Raw genomic sequence first — 20,699 nt, 5'->3', positions numbered from 1 at the left:
GAGCTGTGGAGGGGCACTCGCCCGCCGATGTCCCACTCTCTTCCCAGAAGCTGCGATTTTAACCTGCTCTTCTCAGCAGGCGGGAAGGGCGCCCGCTGGAAAATGGAGGGATCCTTCTTTAGATCCGCAGATCGGGAACCGATGGTGTCCGCCCACCTCCGCCTCTGCTCCCGAGTTAAATACATACGAACAATGACTGACAGGTAAAAGAGCCGCTGGTCCATCCAGCCTGTCCCACATAATTGCGATACCTTGCGTATCACAATATATACGCTCCACCCCCTCACCCGAAACCATGTGATCTTCTGGGAGAGGCAAAAAAAAAAAACCAGAAAAAAACCCATGCCAATTTAGGGGAAAAAATCTGGGAAATTCCTTTCCAACCCACCTAAGCGATTGAAACTATTCCAGGAGATCGCCCTGGCCCTGAATTCCCTGTAGTACCTCCCTTCTGTAGGAGGTGATCCTCCGCCCCAACCAGAAACAGGTCCAGCTCTCGCTCGAAGGAATTCAGCGAATCAGCGCCCGCCGCACGAGCCGGCAGCCTGTCCGAGGCCCACTATTCTCTGGGAAAAAGAACCACCTCCTGACATCTGACCCAGACCTGGCCTTAGACAACTTAAAATTGTGACCCCTGGTCCTCCCTAACCTGTTTAATTGGAACAAACTGTCAACTCGAACACAATCTATTCCTTTCATCATCTTATGAACCTCAATCAGATCACCTCTGAGTCTACGCTTCTTTAAGGTAGAAAGTCTCAACTCTTTCAGCCTATCTTGATAACTCAGGTGCTTTAGACTGGGAATTAGTCTAGTGCCTCCTCCTCTGTACCCTTTCCAAAGCCTCACTATCACCCACCATCTGAGGAGACCAAGACTGGACCCGGTATTCCAAGTGTGGCCTGACTAAGGTCTTGTACAAGGACAAAACAGTATGCCTAGTCTTGTACTCCATTTTCCTATGGATACAACCCCAACATCCTATTTGCTCTAGCTATCGCTACACAGCATTGCTCATGATCTTTAAGGATGTATGCACTAGAATGCCCAAATCTCTTTCTATCTCCACCATCTTTTAATGCTTTTCCCTGAAGGGTGTATGAATGTTGAGCATTTGCCCTGCCCACATGTCCACTGCGCGTATCTAAGTTATACATCATTTTCCAGCCTTGAGCCCAATCTCCCAACACATTAAGATCTGCCTGAAGCAGACGATCATTGTCTACAGGTCTAACACTCGTACAGATCTTAGTATCATCTGTAAATTTGCAGATTGTGCCCCCAACACCTACATCCAGATGATTAATAAAAGTAGTAAAGAGGAATGGTCCCAACACTGATCCCTACGGGACAGCACTGGTGACCAGTCCTCAAACAGTTCCAAATCCATCTAGAACTACTTTTTGCCTCCGTCCTGCCAGCCAGTTCTCAATCCAGCTCAATATATTACCACTAATACCAGAGGCTTTGCTTTTATAGAGAAGCCTCTTATGCGGTACCTTATCAAAGGTTTTTGGAAGTCTAAGTAGACAATGGCCCAGAAATTTGGGTCGGAGGCTTCCCACGGGCGCAAGCCCCCGACCTGCACTTACATAGCGTGCCTGCCATTGTGCTGTGGGCCTACATGGAATTCCGATCCTGGGCCTGCTCCAGCTGCCGGTGTGCAAGGACACGCGTATCCCAGGGGCGCAACTAGTTCGCAGCATCCCTGGGATCACGAGGGCCATGGGGGAGCCAATTGGAGCAGGGAATCTCCATTCATAGATTTGACAGGAAGACCCAAAACCTAAGTAAAACTTCAAATACATTTTAAAACATCACATTTTTAAAATAACTATAAATTACATAAATTAACTATTTTAAACAAAAATTTAAATTTTTGAAAAAATTAATTAAAATTTTTAACGGGGCTAAAAATAAACTTTCTTTAAAGTATTTAAAAATGATAAACCTGTGGAAATTTTTTTAAAATTTTACTTACTTCACCTTGCGCCTGCTTTTTCCACGCACAGCTGCTAGGGACTTACCCGCACTGAAAAACCTGTGGAAAAAAGCGGAAGTTCCAGGTCTACGCGCTACCTCTCCGGTGCACGCGTTTGACCTTCGAACCCCTTCCTTCAAGAGAACAGAAGTTCCGGTTTACACAGCGCGTACTCACCCGTGGGGACCCGAATTTCTGGGCCAATGTCTACTGGACTTTCCCTCATCCATCAACTTTGTAACTTCTTCAAAAAATACAATTAGATTTGTAAGACATGACATTTTTATGAAGCCATGTAGGTGGTCCTTAATATTCCCCTCCTTATCCAGGCATTCATATATTGCATCAGTCATGATTCCCTCAAGCATCTTACCTATTACTGATTTTTAAAAATTCATTCCTGGGATGTGGACGTCGCTGGCAAGGCCAGCATGTATTGCCCATCCCTAATTGCTTTCGAGAAGGTGGTGGTGAGCCGCCTTCTTCAACCGCTGCAGTCCGTGTGGTGAAGGTACTTCCATAGCGCTATTAGGGAGGGAGTTCTAGGATTTTGACCCAGCGACTATGAAGGAAGGCGATATATTTCCAAGTCAGGATGCTGTGTGACTTGGAGGTGGTGGTGTTCCCATGCGCCTGCTGCCCTGGTCCTTCTAAATGGAAGAGGTCGTGGGTTTGGGAGGTGCTGTTGAAGAAGCCTTGGTGAGTTGCTGCAGTGCATCTTGTAGATGGTACACACTGCAGCCACGGTGCGCCGGTGGTGGAGGGAGTGAATGTTTAAGGTGGTGGATGGGGTGCCAATCAAGCTGGCTGCATAGCCCTGGATGGTGTCAAGCTTCTTAAGTGTTGTTGGAGTTGCACTCATTCAGGCAAGTCGAGAGTATTCCACCACACTCCTGATTTGTGCCTTGTAGATGATGGAAAGGATTTGGGCAGTCAGGAGGTGAGACACTCACCACAAAATACCCAGCCTCTGACCTGCTCTTGTTGCCACAGTATTTATGTGGCTGGTCCAGTTAAGTTTCTGGTCAATGGTGACCCCCAGGATGTTGATGGTGGGGGATTCGGCGATGGTAATGCCGTTGAATGTCGAGGGGTGGTGGTTAGATGTCAAACCAATGGGCCGATAGTTACCTGGGACCATCTTGTCACCCTTTTTAAAAATGGGGACAACATTAGCCTCCTTCCCGTCTACAGCAACCATCCCAGATTGCAGTGAGCTATTAAAAATATAGGCTAGGGGCTCGCACATCACATGTCCCATGTTAATTCTTTCTAAACACTATGTTCATCTATGTTAACATTACTTGTTTTGTTAGTAACATTATTCAATTCTAATAGTCGTGTATCATCTTCAAAGGTGAAGACCGATGCAAAGTACTCATTTAATATTTCTGCCACACCCAGTGAGTCCTTTGTAACCTGTCCTTGAACATCCTTCAATGTCCCAATACAGTCTTTGACAATTCTCGGACACTTCCCATAATTGCTAAAGTATTTCCCATTATTTCCACAGTTGTCATAGAGTCATAGAGTCATAGAGTTTTACAGCACAGAAAGAGGCCCTTCGGCCCATCGTGTCTGCGCCGCCCATCCATCCCTGTCCAGTCTAATCCCATTTTCCAGCATTTGGTCCATAGCCTTGTATGCAATGGCATTTCAAGTGCTCATCCAAATGCTTCTTGAATGTTGTGAGGGTTCCTGCCTCTACCACCCTTTCAGGCATTGAGTTCCACATTCCAACCACCCTCTGGGTGAAAAAGTTCCTCCTCAAATCCCCTCTAAATCTCCTGCCCCTTACCCTGAATCTATGCCCCCTTGTTATTGACCCCCCTACTAAGGGGAAAAGTTCCTCTTTATCTACCCTATCTATGCCCCTCATCATTTTGTACACCTCAATCAGGTCCCCCCTCAGCCTTCTTTGCTCCAAGGAAAACAACCCCAGCCTGTTTAGTCTTTCTTCATAGCTGAGGTGCTCCATCCCAGGTAACATCCTGGTGAATCTTCTCTGCACCCTCTCCAAAGCAATCACATCCTTCCTATAGTGAGGTGACCAGAACTGCACACAGTACTCCAGCTGTGGCCTCACCAGCGTTTTGTACAGCTCCATCATAACCTCCCTGCTCTTATATTCTATGCCTCGGCTAATGAAGGCAAGTATCCCATATGCCTTTTTAACCACCTTATCTACCTGTTCCGCTGCCTTCAGGGATCTATGTACATGTACACCAAGGTCCCTCTGACCCTCTGTACTTCCTAGGGTCCTACCACTCATTGTGTATTCCCTTGCCTTATTTGTCCGTCCAAAATGCATCACCTCGCACTTTTCAGGGTTAAATTCCATTTGCCACTTTTCCGCCCATCTGACCAACCCGTTTATATCGTCCTGTAGCCTGAGGCTTTCCTCCTCGCAATTTACCACCCCACCAATTTTCGTGTCATCTGCAAACTTACTGATCATACCTTTTACATTCTCATCCAAATCATTTATGTAGATCACAAACAACAAGGGACCCAGCACCGATCCCTGAGGTACCCCACTGGACACAGGCTTCCAGTCACAAAAGCAACCTTCGACCATCACCCTCTGCCTCCTGCCACTCAGCCAGTTTAGGATCCAACGCGCCAAGGCACCCTGGATCCCATGGGCTCTTACCTTCTTGACCAGTCTCCTATGCGGGACTTTGTCAAAAGCTTTACTGAAGTCCATGTAAACCACATCCACAGTATTTCCCTCATCCACCCCCCTAGTCACCCCCTCGAAAAATTCAATCAGATTTGTCAGACGTGATTTACCCTTGACAAAGCCATGCTGACTATCCCCGATTAATCCTTGCCTCTCCAAGTGGAGACTAATTTTGTCCCTCAGAATTTTTTCCAATAATTTCCCTACCACAGATGTTAGGCTCACTGGCCTGTAATTCCCTGGTTTATCCCTGCTACCCTTCTTGTATAATGGTACTACATTAGCTGTTCTCCAGTCCTCTGGTACATCCCCTGTGGCCAGAGGGGTTCTGAAAATTTGTGTCAGAGCCCCTGCAATCTCCTCCTTTGCCTCCCACAGCAGCCTGGGATACATCTCGTCCGGGCCTGGGGATTTATCCACTTTTTGGCCTGCTAAAACCGCTAGCACCTCCTCCCTCTCAATGCTAATATGTTCAAGTATGTCACAGTCCCCTTGCCCGATTTCTATGTCCGCATCGTCTTTCTCCATAGTGAGCACAGATGCAAAAAATTCATTTAAAACCCCGCCTACATCATCTGGCTCTACACACAGATTGCCACTTTGGTCCGTAATGGGCCCTACCCTTTCCCTGGTTATCCTCTTGCCCTTAATATACTTATAAAACATCTTAGGATTTTCCTTTATTTTGCTCGCCAGTGTTATTTCATGGCCCCTCCTCGCCCTCCTAATTTCTTTTTTAAGTATGCCCCTGCACTTTTTATACTCCTCTAGGGCTTCTTCCGTCTTTAGTCTTTTGTAACTGCCAAAAGCCCCCCTTTTATTTCTAATGCATTTTTGTATATCCCTTGTCATCCAAGGTTCCCTTTGCTTGTTGGTCCCACCCTTGACCTTTACAGGAACATGTTGGCATTGTACTCTCTCTATTTCCCTTCTGAAAGTCTCCCACTGTTTTGATGTGGATTTTCCTATAAGTAGCTGCTCCCAGTCCACTTTGGCCAGATCCTGCCTTATCATATTAAAATCGGCCTTCCCCCAATTTAGAACCCTTATTTCCGGGCCGTCTTTGTCTTTTTCCATGACCACCTTAAATCTCACCGAATTATGGTCACTGTCGCCAAAATGCTCTCCTACTGATACTTCCACCACTTGCCCGGCTACATTCCCCAGAATTAGGTCCAGTACCGCCCCCTCTCTTGTAGGACTTTCTACATGTTGGCTCAAAAAGCTCTCCTGGATGCACTTTAAGAATTCTGCACCCTCTAAGCCTTTCACACTCTGACTATCCCAATTTATATTGGGGAAGTTGAAATTCCCCACTATTATTACCCTATTATTTTCACACTTCTCTGAGATTTGCCTACATATCTGTTCCTCTATCTCCCCCTGACTGTTTGGGGGCCTATAGTACACTCCCAGCAAAGTGCTTGCCCCCTTTTTGTTTTTAAGTTCTACCCATAAGGCCTCATTAGAGGAACCCGCTAATATATCATCCCTCCTTACAGCAGTAATTGACTCCTTAATTAATATTGCAACACCCCCTCCCCTTTTACACCCCCCTCTGTCTCGCCTGAAGATTCTATACCCCGGAATATTGAGCTGCCAGTCCTGACCCTCCCTCAACCATGTCTCCGTGATAGCAACAATATCGTACTCCCATGTGCTCAACAACAACTTCAGTTCATCCACCTTATTTGCAAGACTCCTTGTATTAAAATAAATGCCTTCCAGCCCTGCCATATTCCCTTTTGCCTTCACATATTTGCTCTGCCTTCCCAGCTGACTTGTTTTTTCCTCTGTATTTGGCTGTAAATCACCCCCTACTATAGCTCCACTCTGTACCCCATCCCCCTGCCAAGTTAGTTTAAACCCCCCCCAGCAGTGCTAGCAAACCTCCCCGCAAGGATATTGGTACCCCTCTGGTTCAGTTGTCTACAATCCTTTTCCCATTAGCCTTTTTGCTGATCTAATAGCAGCCTTTGTTTACTTTAGCTTGCTGTGCACAAATTGGCTGCCGTGTTTCCCACATTACAACAGTGACTACACTTCAAAAAGTATTTCATTGGCTGTAAAGCCCTTTGAGGTGGTCGTGAAAGGCGCTACATAAGTGTAAGTCTATCTCTTTTTCTTTCTGCATAGCCAGTCAGCCACCTTGGCTTCTTCTTACCACACTTCCTTCTTTTGACTTTGGGCACATATTTGTTTTCCACATTTTTTATCTTGTTCTTAAAACAATGTATTCTGCTTCGGTCACTTCACCACCAAGTTGGGTTAGCCAATTCACCCATTCTAAATCGTCCAAAACGGGAGCGACATTCTGTCTCGTACCTTGTAAATGGGATGCACGGATGGTAGTTGTCTTAGGGTGGCCAGGCAGAATGGCTCGGCGATCAGGTGAGTCTTCAGAAGATGGGAGATCAGTGCAACGTGCTGAACGTCTGCACAACGCACCCACATCTTGGCCAGCAGCCAGTCAAGCTCGCCGTCCGAGGGAAGGAAAATGGGATTGTCTCCACCTGGGGTTTGCTTCAACTGCAAGAAAGAAACAAGAAAGATTAATATGGATAACGATAGTTATTCAGCTCACTTTTATACCCGGCACCTGGACTCGTATTCAACCCAGATCTGTGGGATGAAGGTGTTCCCCACTGCAGATTCTAAGGGCTATCCCTCAACCAACATCACTAAAACAGATGCTGTTTGAGGGAGCTTGCTGTGCGCAAATTGGCTGGCGTGTTTCCTACATTACAACAGTGAATGACTGCACTTCAAAAGGTACTCCATTGGCTGTAAAGCACTTTGGGACATCCTGAGGTGGTGAAAGGCGCTATATAAATGCAAGCCTTTCTTCCTTTTCATGGGAGAATTGTGTGTAGGGCTATCTCGAACAGGTTCCTCGGGGATCCAGGCCAACTGCCCTTATTTGGCACTAAATGGGCAATCTCAACCAGATCTGGGAAATGGATAAGGAATGACACTGGCCCAATTAGCTGGTGCTCTCTCGTGGCTGGGCTGCAGCATAATTTTAGGGGGCAGAGTTCAGGAAACATTCACGTTACATCTCACCGTTCCCGGTATGGGTGGAGGGGGCACCAGATATAGGGAAGGAGGGGGTACATATCAATGGGGGCATGGGGAGAGCACTGGGCAAGTGGTGCCAAGCAACAAGAGGCAGAAGTGTCAAGATTTTTTTTCCTATAATCACAGTGACTGGAGTCTTTCAGGTCCATCGTGTGGCAACGCACAACTTAAACCCAACTTAGGGGCCTAGAGGGCCAAGTACTAAGCTCGTGCACAGGGTTCCAGCCCCCATTGCATTGGGTGTCTCCGCAACAGTGCAGGCCTCAGCTTTAACACCCGAGTGTGAAAACCAAAGTGGTATTGGTTAATGGACACCCAGTAGAAGGTAAAGTAAGGAGCCTTACTATATAATTGAGAATGATTTGTTGTACAGGGTGACCAGTGAGCATGGGGTAGAGAGAGGACAACTATTGGTTCCAGAACCCTTTCGATGGCGGGTGTTAAATCTGGCCCATAAATGCTTCTTGGGCAAACATCTCTGGTAGAAAAAACCCAGGAGAAAATCTTGCAATGCTTCTTTTGGCCAGGGTGCTAATGTGTTGTAATTCCTGTCCAAAATGTCAGTTGTCAGGACCTAAGCCTCCGTGCTCCATTAGTCCCCCTACCCATAGCTGATGTACCTTTCGAACGAATTGCTGTGGACCCGGTGGGGCCTTTGGAAAGGTCTGCCAAGGGACAGCAGTATATTTTAGTAATAGTTGATTATGCGACCAGGCACTCAGAGGCTGTTCCCTTACGGAACATGGCATCAAAAACATTGCTAATGAATTGGTACGGGTATTTTCCAGGGTAGGAATTCCAAAAGTGATTTTGACAGATCAGGGCACTCAGTTTATATTATAAACTAATGAGAGACCGATTTGTGTTGTTAAAGATCAAGGCTCTGCGAACCTTGGTATATCATCCCCAGACCGATGGGTTGGTAGAGCATTTCAACATAACTTTGAAACGTATGTTAAAGAAAGTAGTAGACAGGGTTGGCAAGAATTTGGATGCCTTGTTAATGTACTTAATGTTTGCAATTCGAGAAGTTCCCCAGGCCTCCACGGGGTTTTCACCTTCTAAGCTTCTCGAAAGGAGACGACACCATGAACTTATCTGTTATTAGAGAGGAATGGGAGGAAAAGAATAGCCCTTCGCCAACTAACTTGATTGAGTGTTTTGATGAGATAACAGAGAGGGTTGATGAGGGAAAGGCGGTTGATGCGGTGAACATGGACTTCCAAAAGGCGTTTGATAAAGCGCCACATAACAGGCTTGCCAACAAAGGTGAAGCCCATGGAATAAAAGGGACAGTGGCAACAGGGATACGAAATTGGCTAAGCGACAGGAAGCAGAGAGCAGTGGTGAACAGTTTTTTGGACTGGAGGAAGGTATACAGTGGCGTTCCCCAGGGGTCGGTTTTAGGACCACTGCTTTTCTTGATATATATTAATGATTTGGGCTTGGGTGTACAGGGCACTACTTCAAAGTTTGCAGATGACACAAAATTTGGAAGTATAGTGAACAATGAGGAGGATAGCGATAGACTTCAGGAAGACATAGACAGGCTGGTGGAATGGGCGGACACGTGGCAGATGAAATTTAACGCAGAAAAGTGCGAAGTGATTCATTTTGGTAGGAAGAACAAGGAGAGGCAATATAAACTAACGGGTACAATCCTAAAAGAGGTGCATGAACAGAGAGACCTGGGGGTATATGTGCACAAATCATTGAAGGTGGCAGGGCAGGTTGCGAAAGCGGTTAAAAAAGCTTACGGGATACTGGGCTTTATAAATAGAGGCATAGAGTACAAAAGCAAGGACTATGTGATGAACCTTTATAAAACACTGGTTCGGCCCCAACTGGAGTATTGTGTGCAATTCTGCGCACCATACTTTAGGAAGGATGTGAAGGCCTTAGAGAGGGTGCAGAAAAGATTTACAAGAATGGTTCCAGGGATGAGGGACTTCAGTTACGTGGATAGACTGGAGAAGCTGGGGTTGTTCTCCTTAAAGCAGAGAAGGTTGAGAGGAGATTTGATAGAGGTGGTCACAATCATAAGCGGTTTAGACAGAGTAGATAGAGAGAAACCGTTCCCATTGGCGGAAGAGTCGAGAACCAGAGGACACAGATTTAAGGCAGAAAAACCAAAGGCGACTTGAGGAAAAACTTTTTTACGCAGCGAGTTATTAGGACCTGGAATTCACTGCCTGAGCAGGTGGTGGAGGCAGATTCAATTGTGGGTTTCAAAAAGGAATTGGTAAAGTACCTGAAGGAAAATTCTACGGGGAAAGGGCGGGGGAGTGGGACTAGCTGAAGTAATCTTGCAGAGAGCCGGCATGGGCTCGATGGGCCCAATGGCCTCCTTCTGTGCTGTAACCATTCTATGATGCTATGATAATATGGGGAACAGGTGCTCTCGCACTTTAGTATTGTTCAACCCTATATATCCTGCAACAACAACAACTTGCATTTATATGGCGCCTTTAACGTAGTAAAACATCCCAAGGCGTTTCACAGGAGCGTTATCAAAACAAAATTTGACACCGAGCAACACAAGGAGATACAAGAGCAGGAGACCAATAGCTTGGGTCAGAGGTAGGTTTTAAGGAGCACCGTAAAAGAGGAGAGAAAAGTGTAGAGAGGCGGAGAGGTTCAGGGAGGCAATTCCAGAGCTTAGGGTCTAGGCAGCTGAAGGCACGGCCACCAATGGATGAGCGATTGAAATTGGAGATGTGCAAGAGGCCAGAATTGGAGGAGCGCAGAGATCTCGGAGGCGTAGTGGCATAGTGGTTAGCACTGTTGCCTCACAGCGCCAGGGACCCAGGTTCGAATCCGGCCTCGGGCGGCTGTCTGTGTGGAGTTTGCACATTCTCCCCGTGTTTGCGTGGGTTTCCTCCGGGTGCTCCGGTTTCCTCCCACAGTCCAAAGATGTGCGGGTTAGGTTGATTGGCTAAGATAAATTGACCCTTAGTGTTAGGGGGATTAAATACGTGGGGTTACGGGCATAGGGTGGGATATGTGTTGGTGTAGTGGTTACGGGGATCGGGTGGGATATGTGTCGGTGCAGGCTCGATGGGCCGAAATGGCCTCTATCTGCACTGTGGGGTTTCTGTGATTCTGTGATTCTGTGATTGTAGGGCTGGAGGAGGGGGGCGAGGCCATGGAGGGGTTTGATCACGAGGATGAGAATTTTAAACTGAAGGTATTGCCGGACCGGGAGCCAATGTAAGCCAACGAGCACAGGGTTGATGGGTGAACAAGACTTGGAATGAGTTAGGATACAGGTGCCCCGCGATGTGTAAATAAACGGATGAATAACGTGAGCTAAAGATGAACAACTGTCTCAGGGTGTTTTTTGCCTAAAGAAGCCTTTCACATCACAGGTGTTATTAGGACAGTCTTTACAGATGACCGCTCTCTCTCATTTTTACATCTTCACACAATCTGAGGAATTAAACAAACCGTCCTGTCCTGATCGGCGTTTGTCTATAAACAGAAGGCAGGTACATCCCTCTGAAGACAGATCTTTTAACCCCAGATAGTGCTCCTGTGTCGCATCGCCTGCCCCACAACTCACAAAGATGAAAGAGTTCTGTTACGAGTGCTGCTAGTTGAAACCCACAGTTTTAAATTGTCACAATGCTTGACCGAGCTACTAATTCATATAATAGGATATAATAAAGACATTAAAATCAGGGATGCGCAAGAGTATAGAACTGGTGGAGTGCAGAGATCTCGGAGGGTTGTAGGGCTGGAGAAGGTTACAGAGATAGGGAGGGGGTGAGTCCATGGACCAAGAGCCAATGGAGGTCTACAGCTCCTACCTGGATGGCAATGGGCATCATGTGGTCCTGTTTGTTGAGGTACAGCAGGCAGATGGGCGCTTCAATGTACTGCTGGGCACCATTAATGACATTGGCAGGAATCCCATCCAACATCTTGTAGTTCACAATGAAGATATTCCCATTCTGCAACAAACGGGATACAACAGAAATAGTTCAATAGTTGGCCATTGTTGTCCTAATACAGTATCTATGTAGGAGATCGGCACCCCATCCACCACCTTAAACATTCACTCCCTCCACCACCGGCGCACCGTGGCTGCAGCGTGTACCATCCACAAGATGCACTGCAGCAACTCGCCAAGGCTTCTTCAACAGCACCTCCCAAACCCGCGACCTCTTCCACCTAGAAGGACAAGGGCAGCAGGCGCATGGGAACACCACCACCTCCAAGTTCCCCTCCAAGTCACACACCATCCTGACTTAAAAGTATATCGGCCGATCCTTCATCGTCGCTGGGTCAAAATCCTGGAACTCCCTCCCTAACAGCACTGTGGGAGCACCTTCACCACACGGAATGCAGCGGTTCAAGAAGGCGGCTCACCACCACCTTCTCAAGGGCAATTAGGGATGGGCAATAAATGCCGGCCCTACCAGCGACGCCCACATCCCATAAATGAATTAAAAATAAATATCATCTGCAACCGAAGTATTCCAATGCTCTCTTGGCCAACCTCCCATCTTGCAGCTACATAAACTTGAGATCATCCAAAACTCTGCTTTCTCATATCCTAACTCGCACCAAGTCCCGTTCACCATCATCCCTTATGCTTGCTTACCTACATTGGCAATGCCGCTTTTTTAAAATTCTCATCTTTTATTTTCAAATACCCTCCATGGCCTTGCGACACCCTATCTCTGTAACCTCCTCCAGCCCCACAATCCTTCGAGATCTCTGCGCTCCTCTAATTCTGGCCTCTTGCGCACCCTCGATTTTAATCGTTCCATCATTGGCGGCCATGCCTTCAGCGCTCTGGAATTCCCTCCCTGAACCTCTCCGCCTCTCTCTCCTCATTTAACGAGCTCCTTAAAACCAACTTCTTGGACCAAGTTTTTGGTCACCTGCCCTAATATCACCTTATGTGGCTCGGTATCAAGTTTTGTTTGATAATCGCTCCAGTGAGGCACCTTGGGATGTTTTACTATGTTAAAGGTGCTGTATAAATACAAGTTGTTGGATTGATAATGGGGTGTGAGGCCCATTTGCGCCCCACCTCCTCTTCACCAGTGGCCCTCTGCAGACTTCCTGCTCCATGCCTCTCTGGGTGTCCATTCATACTTCACTAGACTGTGGGGATATTGATCCAGCTGGGATTCAGTGCTGTTCCATTGTCTTTCTGTTTGTCTCATCAAAAACAGGCAAGGGTCAGCAATGAGAAGCCAGCGCCATCCCAGCTTCCACAGGTCCAGTGAAAGAGCGCCACTAAAGGGAATGAGTGGACCCAGTCTTTTAGTTCTTCTTTCTTGTAATCTGCGCTGCTCCCCCTCAAAGGCCAGTATATCCTTCCTGACATGTGGGGCTCAGAACTGAATGCAGTTACTCCAGGTGGCGTCTGACCAAGGCTCTGTAGAGCTGTCATGTGGAATTGACTAGTGGGATTGACGAATCGCTTAGGGCACTAAGGGAATCGAGGGATATTGCGATAGTGCGGGAAAGTGGAGTTGAGGTAGATCATCGGCCATGATCTAATAGAATGGTGGAGCAGACTCGAGGGGCCGGATTATCTACTCCTGCTCCTATTTCTTATGTTCTTATAAACCCTGACAGTGCCTGATGCTGACTGACATGGGATTCAAATGAGGTTTGTTTTTCCAACACTAACATCCCTGACTGGACACAAACATTTCCCAGGAACTACAGGTAGAAAATTGAATTCCTGCTTGTTCCTCGACAATGTCCCTGGATTGGCCATGTCCCAGTTTAACCTCCGACCCTCAAAGTCAAAGGTGAAATAGTTCATGTACCTTAATTTCCTGTTCCAGTGTGGATTTCCCGAGAGATTTCCTGACCATGGCATCTGTCACAGGAAAATTCTCCGGGATTTTCCCGCATTTCTGTATCAGGACTGGGTTGAAACCATTCATGAACTGGTATCCGAAAAACCAGTCCTCCTTCCAATGTTCCTTGGCAAATGCTGTGGGAGAAAAACACAGGAAAAATCAGTAATCCGGAAACACCTGGATCCCATTAACAATAACTTAAAGCCAACCCGGTGTAACATAACAGAGCACGGCCAATTCCTGTTCACTGGCGGGAAGCTCTACAACTAAATGTTAGCAGTCAACCTCCTTCCTCCTCTGGTTCACAACAACACGTTTCGAGTAAGTACGAGGCACTTCATGCTGCAGTATGCGGAATAGACTTTACTTATACCTAGGATGAGGGATCAAACCAACGCGGATCAGAGAGTGGCTTCGGATTCAAGTTCTATCTTTTGAGTCCTCAGAATTGTAAAGTCTGTAGGTATTATGGCGAATTAATACACAGACTACAAGAGTAACTTTAACAGGACTTTACTATTCGAAGGTCAGTGCGAATCTGCCCAACAAATCCTGACACAGCACTTATATACCGGTGTGGTCACCGTCGGTATCACAGTATACAGCAGCCAAGATAAAGTAGTGCCACACCTAAAATAGTTCTCTTAAAGGTGGACAGTTACATACAATAGTTCTCTTAAAGGTAGAACAGTTACATACACTACAATCCTCCCTTTTTAGCTTACAACATACGTATTCCCCATTAACATAACATCATAACATATATACAACTTATGCAAAACAGTTCACAGATTCAGTCTCTCTGGAGGCTTCCTGACTCTGTCCGGATAACGCCTCGGTGGTGTAGTAGTTTTCGGCGGGGTAGTAGGTTCTTCTGGCAAGGTCGATTCGGCTTGAAGGACAGTGTCAGGTTCATCTGATTCCAGTATTACCAGATCGGAGGTAGGTGCTCTGGGTATCTCTGCTTCAACATTAGCCGTGTAAGGTTGTGGAGTAGGTTGGTCCTTTGTGGATGACCCTATGATCTGGTCAACATGGTGCCTTATTATGCTGTCACCAATGTCCACGGTATACATCAGCGGCCCTAGCCTTTTCCCAATAGTTCCAGGCTGCCATTTCTCGGTACGGTAGTCCCGGGCCAAAACTTGTTGACCTATCTGAAAGGATCTAGTTGGCCTTTCATTCATGCCCTGAAATTGCCGGTTCTCTACGTCCCTTCTGACGTTTGGCTTAATCAAATCCAGCCGGCATCTTAGTCTTCTATTGAAAAACATCATGGCGGGAGTTTGGTTTGTGACCGCATGTGTTGCATTCCTGTACGCCAACAAGAAGTTATCTACCTTATGTTGTAGGTTGATGTCTTCATTACCCATGGCCTTTATGGCCTTCTTGAAGGTCTGGGCAAACCTTTCAGCTAATCCATTGGTGGCGGGATGGTATGGGGCTGACGTGTAGTGCTTGACCCCATTCCTTTTTAAGAACTTCCTGAATTCTTCGGACACAAATTGCGGTCCATTATCAGAACAGATCTGTTCCGGCAGCCCATTCCTGGCAAATATGGTCCTTAATACTGTGATGGTTTTTTCCGTGGTGGTGGAGGACATCTTTATTACCTCCGGCCACTTGGAGTGTGCATCCACCGCGATTAGAAACATTGAGTCCATAAATGGACCAGCAAAGCCGACGTGTACCCTTTGCCAAGGAGATGAGGGCCACTCCCATGGATGCAGAGGAGCTTGTGGTGGCGCGTTTTGGACCTTCTGGCATCCTAGACAGCTCTTGGTTATTTCTTCGATGTCTCCATCAATACCTGGCCACCACACAAACGCTCTTGCTAGGTTCTTCATTTTCACTCCACCCAGATGCCCCTCGTGAAGCTCCTTTAGCACCTTATGCTGAAGTTTGGGTGGAATCACCACTCTAGATCCACACATCAAGGTTCCTCGGCACACTGACAGCTGTTCTTTTCTTTGCAAAAATGCGGGCAGCGTTGGTTCGCCATGTGCTGGCCATCCCTCCACTGTTAAATCATAGACTCGTGAGAGAGTCGGGTCATTTCTTGTTTCATTTTCGATCATCGAATTTGTTACTGGTAGACATTCCACTATGGATGAGTGGAACATCTCTACCGGGTCCACTGTAGCCGCCTCTTCTACTACTGGCAATGGTAGGCGCGATAACCCATCAGCATTTCCATGCTGTTTGGACCTTTTGTATTCAATGTCATATTGGTGTGCCCCAAGTAACACGGACCACCTCTGTAGCCTTTGCGCTGTCATAGTGGAAACGGCCTTGTTAGGGTTGAATATGGACACCAACGGTTGGTGGTCTGTCAGTAATGTGAACTTCTTGCCCTGCAGGTAATGATTGAATTTCTTTACTCCCCACACAAGGCTGAGGGCCTCCCTATCTATCTGAGCATAATTTCGCTCAGCGGAGGTCAATGATCGGGACGCAAATGCGACTGGCCTTTCCGAGCCATTTGGTAACTTGTGTGAAAGTACTGCTCCAATTCCATAAGGGGAAGCATCACAAGCTAGACGAAGAGGTAACGTTGGGTTGAAATGAGCCAACACTTCCTCAGAGGTAATCAACGCCTTGCTTCTGCGAAAGGCCTTCTTACAGTCCTCGCTCCACTTCCATGGTACTTCTTTCCGCAACAGAGCATTCAGCGGATGCAGCACCGTGGATAGATTTGGCAGAAACTTGTGGTAATAATTAATCAATCCCAGAAACAATCTCAACTGTGATACATTTTCCAGAGCGGGGGCCTTCACGACAGCTTCTATCTTGTCAGGTGACTTGTGCAGCCCCTCTTGGTCAATGACATGACCGCAGTACGAGATCCGTTTCTGGAAGAACTCACATTTCTGGCGATTAACTCGAAGGCCATATTCCTTCAACCTGGTGAGCACCAGTTTCAAATTTGTGAGGTGTTCCTCCTCGTCTTCTCCCGTAATCAGGATATCGTCCAAGTAACACTGCGTGCTTGGAATACCCTGTAAGACCGGCTCCATGGCCCTCTGCCAAATTGCTGGAGCTGAAGCTACTCCAAAAACCAGCCTATTATAACGATACAAGCCTCTGTGTGTGTTGATTGTGAGATACTGGCGCGACTCTTCCTCAACTTCCATTTGTAAGTATGCTTGTGCCAGGTCTATCTTGGTGAAGTGTTTCCCGCCAGACAATGAAGCAAAGATATCCTCAATCCGCGGAAGCGGGTATTGTACCGTGTGAAGCACCGGATTAACTGTGATCTTGAAGTCTCCGCAGATGCGGACCTTTCCCGGTCCCCCTGGCTTGTTACTTGATGAAGACTTCATGACGGGAACAATGGGCGTGGCCCACTCACTCCAGTCCACCTTAGATAGTACCCCTGAACGTTCAAGCTCTTCCAGTTCTGCCTCCACAGCAGGTCGTATCGCGTAAGGTACCGATCTGGCTTTGAAAAATTTTGGGCTTGCATGTTCTGCAATCTTGATTTTTGCTTTAATTCCTCTCAGTGTTCCCAGTCCTTGCTGGAATACCTCTTTAGCTTCGTCCAATATTCTGGACAACCGTTCAGGTTTGACATCTTCCTTTCCGGAATCTACCGTCATTGTGTTTAGTGAATGCCAGTCTATCTTTATTTTCCTGATCCACTCCCGTCCCAGAAGTGGTGGACCTCCCTTGGGCAGCACATACATGTCCATCCCTTGGTGATCTTTGTCCTTGTATCTCACCTTGACTTTTATCTTTCCGATGGGGTATACTTTGTGCCCCGTGTATGTCTGCAATACTATCTCCGTATCCCGTAGGGGAATATGTTTGAATAACTTTTTGTAATCTTGCTTATTCATGACCGTCAACGCCGATCCGGTGTCCACTTCCATCTTCACTTGGACTTTTGCAATCTGTAGTGTGACCCAGATAGTTTGTCGGTCAGCTTCTTTACTCACATTGTGAATCCTCAGACTACCCAGTTCCTTGCTGTTGGAGTCTGAGTCCGAATTCTGTTCATCTGGACTCTTCCCAGTCACCTTATGTACCTTTCTGTACTTCTTCTGCGGTGACTTATTATTGCTGGTCTTCTTTCCTGACCGGCATACCTTAGCTATGTGACCAAGCTTGCCACATTTTCTACATTCCTGGTTTTTAAACCAGCATTGGTTCTGGTCGTGTGTTGTCTTCCCACAACGATAACATTTCGTTGTACCCGAAGTCATTTGATCCACACTGAGTACCGCTGTCTTCCGCTGCATTTCCGCCGTGCCTCTCGCTGCGGCTTCGTGCGATGCTGCAATAAGGACAGCCTTATCAAGTGTAAGATCATTCTCTTCGAGCAGTCGTTTTTGTGTTCCTTCCTTCGACATCCCGCACACGAACTTGTCTCTCAGTGCCTCTGTCAGATTTACCCCAAACTGACAGTATTTTGCTAGCCTACGCAGTTCAACCAGGTACTCTGCGTTGCTTTCCTCTTTTCGTTGTGTTCTCACGTAAAATTTAGATCGTTCCGCTAACATCAGCGGTGCGGGGTTAAAATGATCCTTCAGGACAGCAACAATATTAGCGAAAGACTGATCCGTCGGTTTAGCTGGTGATAGAAGATGCTTCAATAACCCGTATGTCTTCGCACCCATTGAGTTTAGTAAGGTTAGAGCTTTGTCATAATTTGCTATCTTATTGACCTTACAATATATCTCGATGCATTCTACATACGTGGCCCAATCTTCCACATCGGAATCGAAACCGTTGATGTTACTACGCTTAGGCATCTTCACACTCTTCCTGAGAAACAACAACGAAATATTTCTTTAACTTTTTTTTTAAATGGCGGTTTCCCGCGCTTGTCTTCTTTCCCCGCCCACTTTCAAAATGGCGGTTTCCCGCTTCTGTCTTCTTCCCCCCCGCGGGAGGGGTAAGCTTTTCCCTCGGGCGACGACCGCTGGCTTTCGGGGTTCGCAGCCTGCGCGTCAGCTTCAGTGCGTTCCTTGTTCCCTTTTCTCGGCAGGGCAACCGGCGCTGGGTACAACCCGTTGACGGCGAACAGTTTCAGCCGCTGGGCTGGATCTCGCTCAGTCTCCCTCGCTCGGGCTCTGTCTCTCCCGCTCGCTCGGGCTCTGACTCTCCCTCAGCGGCTTCCAATCGCGCCCCCCCGCCCTCTCGCAGTCCGGTGCTTTCCTCCCCGGCTGCGGCTGAGTTCTCCGCGATTTATTTATTTTTATATCTTCCCGCGCCTTACAATCCCGGTCGCAGCGCCTCGTGGCCTCGGTAGCTGCCCGGCCTTTTTCGCCGGTCGCGGTCTAGCTGTCTCACGACGCCGTTGCGCCTCCCAGCCCGCTTGTACCGCGGCTTCCGTGCTCCACGCTGCCCCAGTCTCAGCGCCTCTGGGCCCGACTTCTGTCCGGCTCCTTTCCCCCGACCGTGGTCGAGTTCACCGCCCTTATCCTCCGTTTATTTATTTTTTTATTTTCCCTTTACTCACAGTCACCGTGGCCGACTTGCTTCTCGTGCTGATCGGCTCACTCACCACCGTGGCAGAAGGGACAATCAGTGCCTGTTGCTGATGGAAGGCTTCGTGTCTGAATTCTTCCTTCTTCCTTGCTCTGCAGACTCGAGTTTTCTCTCAGCAGAACGACGAGGGCGGATGCCTCTTCTCGACGCTCGTTAACTGCTTCGGAAGTATTGTTGCCACAGGGTAAGATCGAACTCGTCGCCACTGTAAAGTCTGTAGGTATTATGGCGAATTAATACACAGACTACAAGAGTAACTTTAACAGGACTTTACTATTCGAAGGTCAGTGCGAATCTGCCCAACAAATCCTGACACAGCACTTATATACCGGTGTGGTCACCGTCGGTATCACAGTATACAGCAGCCAAGATAAAGTAGTGCCACACCTAAAATAGTTCTCTTAAAGGTGGACGGTTACATACAATAGTTCTCTTAAAGGTAGAACAGTTACATACACTACAAGAATTACTCGTGAAAACCATGCTCATGTATACACCATATTTTGTCCACATCAAAGGTACTTGTAACAGATAAGGCCTCATGATGTATCTATTCCCAAATCCTTTGAAACAGTCTATTCACATAAACACTTGTAATTGTTGACTCTAAAGCTACTTCCTTAAACAAGACTTCTTGACCTAACTGTTCTTAACCTCTTTGAAGAACAGGCTTTATTAACTGTTATCTTTCTATACCACAGTTAATGGATCTTTCTACCTATGTTTATTACCCTAGCCCCTAAAGTTACATTTTAATCACTCATGGCTGACGTCATTACTGCCATGTATTTCTTTGCACAGGCACTTTGCTTATCAGAAGACAAGTATCTCCTGACAGTTCAAAGCCATCCTGTTTATCTTGGAGGATCTGCTGCTCCAGATACAATGAAGTTTGACCATTACCCCTATGCTCTCCAAGATGTCCAACATACAACTCTCCGGGATGTCCAACACTAAGGACCATCACAGAGGGCAACCACCTCCGAAGACTGCACCAATGCAACTCTGAGGTTGGTGTCAGATCACTGGGTTTCAGTACCCCGTCAAATAGAGGGCAAGAAGCCAGAGAATTCCATAAACCCCTCGCCTTTCCTCCTCACTAAGGAACTATTTGGGGCTTTACCGCCCCATGTTAGGTCTACATCAAATCACATACAACTTACAGTCACGAAGAAGATGTTTCCACTAGTGGGTGAGTCTAAAGCTATAGGCCGTTAATATAAGATAGTCACTAATAAATCCAGTAAGGAACTCAGGAGATACGTCTCTACGCAGGAAGTGGTGAGAATGTGGAATTCTCTACCACGTGAGTGGTTGAGGTGAATCACATAGATGCATTCAATGGAAAGCTAGATAAAGCCAGCATTTATTGCCCATCCCTAATCTCCCTTGAGTAGCTGGTGGTGAGCTGCCTTCTTGAACCGCTGCAGTCTGTGTGGTGAAGGTACTCTCTCAGTAGCAGAGAAACAGGCCATTCGACCCAACTGGTCTATGCTGGTGATTATGCTCCACACGAGCCTCCTGCCATCTTACTTCATCTCACCCTATCAACATATCCTTCTATTCCTTTCTACCTCATGAACCATCCACAAGATGCATTACAGCAACTTGCCAAGGCTTCTTCGACAGCACCTAC

General features: G+C 47.1%; 1 protein-coding gene across 1 annotated transcript in view; it reads right to left on the bottom strand.

Annotated features, from left to right (window-relative positions):
• Positions 1–20,699, bottom strand: part of LOC147090641 (polyunsaturated fatty acid 5-lipoxygenase-like) — an 81,698-nt gene that overhangs the window by 47,289 nt on the left and 13,710 nt on the right. Inside the window, exons 6-8 of the mRNA XM_085977404.1 lie at positions 13,535–13,704; positions 11,552–11,695; positions 6,990–7,193 (exon numbers count right to left, since the gene is read on the bottom strand). Coding sequence (XP_085833530.1) covers positions 6,990–7,193; positions 11,552–11,695; positions 13,535–13,704 — 518 coding nt within the window. The remainder of the gene's footprint in view (positions 1–6,989; positions 7,194–11,551; positions 11,696–13,534; positions 13,705–20,699) is intronic.

This window comes from Somniosus microcephalus, unplaced genomic scaffold (genome assembly GCF_052327205.1).
Source record: "Somniosus microcephalus isolate GS21.2 unplaced genomic scaffold, FLI_Smic_1.0 unresolved_chr4, whole genome shotgun sequence".
NCBI classification, from domain to species: Eukaryota; Metazoa; Chordata; class Chondrichthyes; order Squaliformes; family Somniosidae; genus Somniosus; species Somniosus microcephalus.
The sequence above is the reverse complement of the archived record's forward strand: the minus strand, read 5'-3'. Positions and strand labels throughout refer to the sequence as shown.